Source organism: Leucoraja erinacea, chromosome 20, assembly GCF_028641065.1.
Source record: "Leucoraja erinacea ecotype New England chromosome 20, Leri_hhj_1, whole genome shotgun sequence".
Lineage (NCBI taxonomy): Eukaryota > Metazoa > Chordata > Chondrichthyes > Rajiformes > Rajidae > Leucoraja > Leucoraja erinaceus.
In genome coordinates this window covers 13,121,110-13,129,618 of record NC_073396.1, presented here as the reverse complement: position 1 = coordinate 13,129,618, position 8,509 = coordinate 13,121,110, and the positions used below count along the sequence as shown (strand labels likewise).

At 39.2% G+C, this 8,509-nt stretch overlaps 1 protein-coding gene across 3 annotated transcripts in view; it reads right to left on the bottom strand.

The window, feature by feature from the left end:
* Window positions 1-50: 50 nt before the first annotated feature.
* The window catches only part of ern2 (endoplasmic reticulum to nucleus signaling 2), a 71,942-nt gene continuing 63,483 nt past the window's right edge, over window positions 51-8,509 (bottom strand). For all 3 annotated transcript variants that reach the window (XM_055651302.1, XM_055651301.1, XM_055651303.1), the window contains 5 exons: window positions 7,828-7,975; window positions 5,979-6,106; window positions 3,272-3,395; window positions 3,107-3,174; window positions 51-2,417 (listed from right to left, as the gene is read on the bottom strand). In XM_055651302.1, the coding sequence (XP_055507277.1) occupies window positions 2,211-2,417; window positions 3,107-3,174; window positions 3,272-3,395; window positions 5,979-6,106; window positions 7,828-7,975 (675 nt within the window). In that variant the 3' untranslated portion in view covers window positions 51-2,210. The remainder of the gene's footprint in view (window positions 2,418-3,106; window positions 3,175-3,271; window positions 3,396-5,978; window positions 6,107-7,827; window positions 7,976-8,509) is intronic.

The following is an 8,509-nucleotide window of genomic DNA, read 5'->3' as shown; positions in this document are numbered from 1 at the left end:
TTGTATTAAGATGAGCTGATGGATAGATGCCGAGTAGTTGCTTATTTTGGTGGAGAACAATGAATGGACATGGTCTCATTCAAGGATGATAAATTTAATGTTTTGAATTTATTTGGTACGTGAAAGGTGTGTTTCAGATCAAGGGAATGAGGTGATTTGGATTGGGAGAAATTGTTATTGGGATGAGGACTATAGAAACCCAAGATTTGACTAGGCAGACTAGGGCTGCAGATCAGAGCTGTGTACATAAATCAACTATTAGCTCCACCCTTTGAAGATCTGGTATTGTCCAATTTCCTAATTTAAAAGTCCAATGGTCAGAGCTTGTTTTACACTCTGCTTCTTTACAAAGATTAAAAACTGTGAATTTACATTAAATTTCAAAGAAAGCAACAACTATGGAGTTCAGATGCTTGAATAAGCCATACTTTTCTCCATACCCAACACCAGATGGCAAGTAAATTGTATAATTTAAATACTCTCTCTTTATTCTGTCCCATTCAGGTAAACAAGTTAAAGGATAATGTTAATGGAGTCTTAAGTAGTGTGACACCAGTTCTATTGGACAGATTTTTCGAAAATGTATATGCTATTACTAAGTAATGCTACTTTTTTATTTTAATCCACCTCCAGATCATTTGGAGACTGGCTGAGTAAATGGTTAAGATGTCTTTTAAATTAAGATTTTAATTCTGGCAAATCAATTAACTGGATTGACGATCGTGCTTCCTCAGTTTAACACTGGGTCAAACAAAGCATGTAGCAATTTGTGATTTTGACATTGTGGGACTGCAAGGACACATCACTGTGGTTATTCCTGTTTCTACTGTGAATTATCTTGCCATCAATCACTTCATTTTGTCTTGGAACAAATTATTGCTCATTTGGAAGATTTCTACTCTGAGCCATGAATACAAGCGATCAAGGATAAACAATCTGTGGTATCAGTTCAATGAAATGTCTACACTAACTGAAGTTGGACGATAGGTAGCCTTAAGGATGGATGTTACAATAAAAAAAAAAGCCAAAGCCTCATTCTAATGAACAAATTTATTCAGACTAGAAGCCTAAAGTCTTGCATAAAATACTGCACAGCAGAAATGTTTATTTATAAACCTCAATCTCTTTAACTGCTTACAAAAATCTTTCACATCAACTTTTCCACCCACTCCCAACCCTTTGGCAGTTTGATTTTTCAACTGTAATATTTAAAAAATAAGATTACACCATTTAGCATATAATAAACCCATTGCATAATGCCTATTCCAAGAGTCGTTTAAGCAAGTTCTGGTCTCCAATGTGCCTTTGCCACAGAAAGCTCAGTCCAAATTTTGCAGCAATCATTTCATCTCTACAACATGATTGAGTTGTCAACAATGCATGTAGTTTTAAAAAAACAAATGTTTCGTTCTGTTGATCTGATTGATGGAAATCTATGTGGTGAACAACAAAGCTGTTGAACTAGGTAAATCATCCAGGGCCATAAATGGTGAGAAGCAGCAGCTCCAAGAATAGGCCTCAGCCTTGTTTTTGGTTTCTGCTCACTATCCATTGACTCCTTTTCAAAATAATTTAGAGCTATTGACAGCTTTACAAGATGAGGACATGGTAGCATTGCATAAGGCCATCAGTGATGAGAAATGATTGATTTTGATATCATTAAAAAAAAATTAAGTAGGTTGTATTTAACTGAAAATAATCTCTTAAAAAACCCTCTCCAGTCACTTAAGGCAAGTGTGCACAAATACTATGCTGTAAACGTTGGTAGCCAGTGTTACAACTATCACCTGTGGCATCAGTGGTATTTTTATGGCACAAACATGTATAAGGCAGAGCGCTTTCCTACCTGTCCTGCTTGATTCCACAACATTGTTGGTTCTTCTGCATAGGAAAGAAACTGTTCTCCCCAGCTTTGGTCACAGCTATGAGCTGGAGTAGTGTTATGTAACAATTGCATCTTCCTTGTGTGTCAGGTCCAGCTCCTTGACTACATTATGAACACATTTTTATCTTGCCCAATCATACCAATAAAGTGTCTCCATTGTAGAGTTAAGATGATCCATTTATGCGCAGGCTTATGACAGCAGAGGTCATCGAACAGGTTTCTTTGTTCTCTGAAAATGTCATCTTACTCTATTCTACGTGAAGCATTTTAGCTTCAAGAGCACTTCATTCAGTTCCATAGATTCCCACAAGCATGCTTGTGCTGGCTATCTCTCTGGCTTGGCAATGTTCAGGTCTCCAGATTCCCGGTGATAATACAGGTGAAAGAGCCTCTCGTGACTGCATACTTCCATTGCTTGGTATGTATGCAGCAGTAGCTTTGGAAATCTAGACGTGAAGTATTGCACAAACTGGTCCGGTATCTCTCCCAGTGTCTCCTGTACTTCCAGTGGTAGTTCGTGGCAGTGATGTTTCTGTGGAGTCATTTTATATCAGATTTACAAAATTAATCTTACATTATCAGTGAATTGTGACTACGCCATGGAGTGGGATACTTTTCATTTCAAGCACTCAGGTATAAATATGAAATATACACTGCCACATAGAGATCAAAGATCCTTGCATTATCCCAACCTAGCTGGCTCCAACTGCTATGATCTCTGTTTTTGAGGAGTTATTTTGCAGTGCAGTTATCCCCATTCCAGGTCATAAACAGTAAGCACTGCTCTCCGAATTCTCTTACATCTCATCACATTTCAACCCATCTGAAACTTTAAATTAGTTTTTACCAGCAACCTTTGGTCACCTTCCCCAACTCGTATCCAAATCCCTTGTATTATAGATTTAGTTTAGTAGTTTAGAGATATAGTATGGAAACAGGATCTTCAGCCCACTGAGAACATGCCAACCAGAGACCCCTACACACTTACACTACCCTCCACACACTAGACAATTTACATTTACACCAAGCCAATTAACCTACACACCTGTACGGCTTTCGAGTGTAGGAGGAAACTAGAGATCACGGCGAAAACCCACACAGGTGAAGGGGAGAGCATACACACTGTACAGATAAGCACCCTGTAAGGCAGCAACACTACCGCTGTGCCATTGTGCCGCCCTTGCACAACGTTTTGATCGGTAATGATAGCTTATTCCTCACCTTATTTCTCATGGCCCGAAGAAGATCGCGCACGGAGTTTCCTTTATATGTCCGAAACTTTCTCAAGTCTTGAATAGGACAAATAAGAATAATTATGTATTTTCTATATGAATACCTGAATATTTCTCATGTTAAACAATCATTCACAATCCTGTAGTAGCTCACCTGTTTGTAAGGGTACAGAGATGTGCATCCTCCAGTTTGTTCTCACCACCAATCTTCCGCCTGTCTCCAATCTACTAACTGTTGGCCCTTCCACTGGTTCTTTTTCTATCCGATCACTCACATCCTAACAGTACAATAGTTGAAAATGGCATTTTAATACAAAAATGACTGGAAAGTTATTTCACACATATCAGGGATGTTTCAACCTGTGGCTGAAGTAATTTTACCAGACCTACAGTGCATTCAGAAAGTATTCCTTCACTTTTTCCACATTTTGTTATGTTACAGCCTTATTCTACAATGGATTAAATTTCAAAACACCTGTTTTCGCTTCTTCATTCTGGGGTATTGTGTGTAGATTGATGATTTTAAAAAAAAGAATGTAATCCATTTTAAAATAAGGCTGTACCGTAACACAATGTGGAAAAAGTGAAGCGGTTTGAATACTTTCTGAATGCACTATGCTCAAAATCTGAAACCATGAAATTACTATCAGAGAAAGAGGATGCAATCAGACTTCACCGGCTGGGATGTTTGAAAACCATAGGGCAGCAATGGCCCAATGGACTAAAGTGTAATCCTGGGAACGGTTAAATCATGCGCACCAAATGACCCTACAACTAATTGAAAAGCTAGAACCTAGATCCTGGAAATATAAAATAAAAACAGTGAAGTACTGGAAATACTCAGCAAACCAGGAAGCACGTTTGGAGAGAGTAACAGAGTCCTCTAGTTTTAGAATCTGCAGTCTCAGCATCTACCCTGTCAATCCAACTTGAAATCGCAAATGTTTATTTGAAACCACCTCTCATTCTGTTTGGTTCCAGTGAGTTTTGCTAATATTACACAAGATTTCAATCTGGAAAGTAATTGGGACAACCGCGGACATGAAAGGCACAATAATCTGCTCAAACAGTTTACTCACAACAGTTCAGTTCTGAAACTTTCCACAGGTGCTGCCTTACCAGCTGAGTGTTTCTAGCATTGTTCGTCTTTCACCCGATCAATCTATTCCCAACCATCAGCAAATTGATAGAAGCCATCAATAATTGTGCAATTAAGTGATACTTTCACACCCAAGTATGGGGTTTGCTATTTGAGCTCCAGACCTCAAGCATGGTCCAAACATGGATCAGAAACTCAATTGGACTAGCCACATGAACATCATGGCAACAGATGATAGACACAAACAATCTGGAGTAACTCGGCGGGACAGGCAGCATCACTGGAGAGAAGCAATGGGTGATGCTTCGGGTCAAGACCCTTCTTCAGACTGGTTAGGGATAAGGGAAACGAGCAACAGAGCAGGCCAGAGGCTGGATATCCTGTAACAATTAACTTGTCTTCGGTGACACTTTCAAGTACATGTTCCCCCCCCCCCCCCCCCCCCCCCCCCCCACACTTATTATTTTTTTATTCAAATCGTTTGCTATGTCGCTCTTCAAGGGAGATGCTAAATGTATTTCGTTGTCTCTGTACTGTACACTGACAGTGACAATTAAAATTGAATCTGAATCTTGTCTTTGACACTTTCAAGTACATGTTCATTCTAAAAATAGGACAGCTGAGAAATATGATGGAACTCTCTCCACAAGCCCAGATGAGTGCAGCACTAATAACTCTCAAGAGGCTCAAAATAATTCAAGGCTTCAATTCAACCGCACTGAACCTTCATTGTCTGCAATAGGATGTGACTGCAAAGTACTATCTTCACAATGCACTGCAGAATCTAGCCTGGACTAATCTGTGAGCACTTCCCCAACTTGCTACTGCAAGTGGAAATAGGCTGCAAGTCACACCACAACCTGCAAATACCTTCCAAGTTGAGCACCATCCTGGTTTGGAAATATTGTATCTGTGTTTCATCCTGGAACTCCCTCCCCAACTTTAACACAATGGTGGACTGTGGTTGGAGTCAGCGTTAGATGACCATCAATATTTCTCCACTCTTCTCATTCAGCAGACCTGATCTAACAATTTGTCAATGTTACTCCAAATCCTCTATAAGATTCATGTAATTGTGGATTCTCTGTTCATGAAAATAATTGCAAGAAAAAGGAACGCACATCAGATCACTCTGGAAATCAATTAATGTACTGGGCTGGGCGTGAGACTTTTTAGATTATCACCCCTTGCTTTTCTTCAAGTACTGGGTAAAGAGTAGTGCATGTTTAATAGTTAAAAGAGGACCAAGCATTATCTGAGATGCCATTAAATAAGAATGTAGCTCCAAATTCCATCATTACCATGCCAATTTTTAATCGGGATATAAAACTCGGGTATCCTAGACAAGTGGAGCATTGGTATAACTGAATGGAAATGGTTTACTGCCATTCATTTGTGACACAAGGTTCCAATGTGCCTAGAATAAATACGTTTGTTACCTGGTCTCAAAGGAATATTAAAAACATATTTATCATGATTGACCAATAGTACGAGTGCCATCCCCTTCCTTTGTCTCTACAGTCATAGAACAAATTATCCAATTATTGCTGTTCAGGCTCTGGTTGTAGATGTTCCTCTATTATTCTATCCATTAAAAGTAAAGACGGTGAGCTGTTCTGTGAGTCTTTCAATCTGTTATCTTGGTGGGCAATACCATATCATGGAAATTTAGAAAATAACATGTCCGCAGCCAGTCCTGTAAAAACGTTTCCTTTTTATAGGCCACATTGAATGGATTCTTTTTTCCCTGAGGGGAAGTTACCTGAAAGAATTGAAGCTGTTTTTCTTTAGTCCAAAAGAAAGGATGTTTCAAGACACACTGAGTGGAGGGACGTTGTTGTGGATTGCCACTGATCATTTGTTCAATCAGGTGTTTACCCACAATATTCTCTAAAGAAAGAGCCAAAACAATACATTATATTGCATTACAATACATTACATAACTTAGTGACACAATAAATCGCACATGCTGCAATCTGGATCAAAAACAAAGCAATGGAGGAGCTCAGTGGACCAGGCAGCATCTGTGGAGGGTAATGGACTGCCCTTTTAGGTCAGAACTCTCCTGGCCTAAGGAAGGATCCAGTCCAGAGGAAGAATCTGGACTCAAAACGTCAATTTCCCTCCACAGATGCTGCCTGATCCACTGAGCTCATCCAGTAGTTTGTCTCATACACTATATAACTCCTTCATTTTATATTAATTTTAGCTATTGTACATTGAGAGCACCGATACAAAACCTTGGACATTTAATAGAGGTTTATGAACAAGGATAAGGAGCTGTCTACACAGAGAGCAGGTACTTCAAGGTAATCACCACCACCACCTAGGATGAATCGGATGCTGTTGGCTCGGTATCAGTCACCATTGGACCATTGAATAGTTTAAGCAAACTGAAAATGAAGTTCAGATGGAAACAGTTTATCTTTATTCCCTTTTCACATTTCCAACAATTGCCTCTCAATCTTTTTTCTCTAGTAGAATAATTTATCTTCACTTGACAACCTGTTACCCTGGAACCATCCTTATAAATCTTTTCTGATTTATTTCTAGATCTTTTAGTGCATCAAAATTATCATTGTACTCTAGGTTACTCAATATTTTTTTCCAAAGTGAATCTAAAATTTACGGCACCAGGATCACTGATCCTTAAATGACAATCCACTGACAATTGATTTGCATAATCCACTTTATTCTGCAGAAACAAAGTATATCCTTTCCACCAGACTGGAAAAGTACTGATTGATGAAGTCCCTCCCCTCTTGTATGTTATGACTACTTCAGTCTGTATTAGATTAACGGAAGTCAATTGCAGCCAGGTTCCATGCAGCCCATTTGCCCACGCAGACCAAGATGCCCTGTCTCCAATAGTCTCACCTAACTGCATTTGGCCCAAACCCTTCTAAAGCTTTCCTATCCATGTACCTATCCAAATGTTTTGTTTTTTTAAACATTCACTCCACTATCCCTCACTATTACTATCCGATTGTTCCTTCACCTCCCTGTAATTGCTCTGCAAATTTGCTCCTTTATATTCTTCACACTAGTGGTGGCAATTAGAACGATATTAACGACATCAGTATTTGGTGCTTATATATTGCTTCAGATACCATTTCAGATTAGTTTTATCAGAAGTTTATTTACATGATAGGAATATTCATGTAATTAATAAGGTTTCCACTACAATTGGATGATCAGCCATGATCATATTGAATGGCAGTGCAGGCTCGAAGGGCCGAATGGCCTACTCCTGCACCTATTTTCTATGTTTCTAATTGCAGTAGATCAATTCTAAGAAAAAAAAAGCTCTTTCCCGCAGTTGTGCCACAATCATGCAAATATATTAAAAACTTATCTGGATCAGGCTGAAACTATAGTTTTAGTGAATGCACTCAAGCTGCTGGCCAGATTTGCCTGTTTGTCCACTATGTAAGTAGTTGGCAATATCCCAAAGCTATGCATTGAGAAATAGCTAATTACTTATTAATAGATCCAAAAATATGCAGCTGTTTGGTTTTATCAAGTCTGGTTAGAAGGAGCCAGTTTGTGCCAATGATGCTGGGATATAAAATCCAGGCTGCAATCATAATCAAGAATTATATATTTTTTACCGTGCGTCTCTTGTTCAAAATGCTCCAATGTGTACCACCCTATTGAGATATTACTCTGCCGTCTGAACGATTCACCAAATGGATGCTTTCCCTCGGAAACAACATAGTAAAAGACACAGCCTGCTGAGAAAATGTCTATTGCGTACGTCTGTTGGGGAAATAATCAGTGTTATTCTAGAAGTGATTCTGGCACATATAATGAACAACAACATTTAATAACATTTGGATTCCTTTTATGGTAATTATTATTCTCCCATCTCCACCAATAAACATCATATAGAAGCCTAGCATGTCCAGCTTCAGTTATTGGTTAAATCAGGAAGAAACCCATTCCTGTCAATTGACCTGCTCACCTCTCCCAAATCCTATCAGGCCTGCTTACCTGTCTTGAATGCTGCTTTTAGTTTAGTTTAGAGATACAGTGCGGAAACCAGCCCTTCGGCCCACCGAGTCTGCACTGGCCAACGATCCCCATTAACACTATCCTACACATGCTATGAACATTTTACTCTAAAAACCAAGTATACAAACCCAAGCCAATTAACCTACAAACCTGTACGTCTTTGGAATGTGGGAGGAAACCGAAGATCTCAGAGAAAACCCATGCCGTCACAGTAGAACATACAAACTCTGTACAGACAACACCCGTGGTTGGGATCAAACCCGCGTCACTGGCTCTACA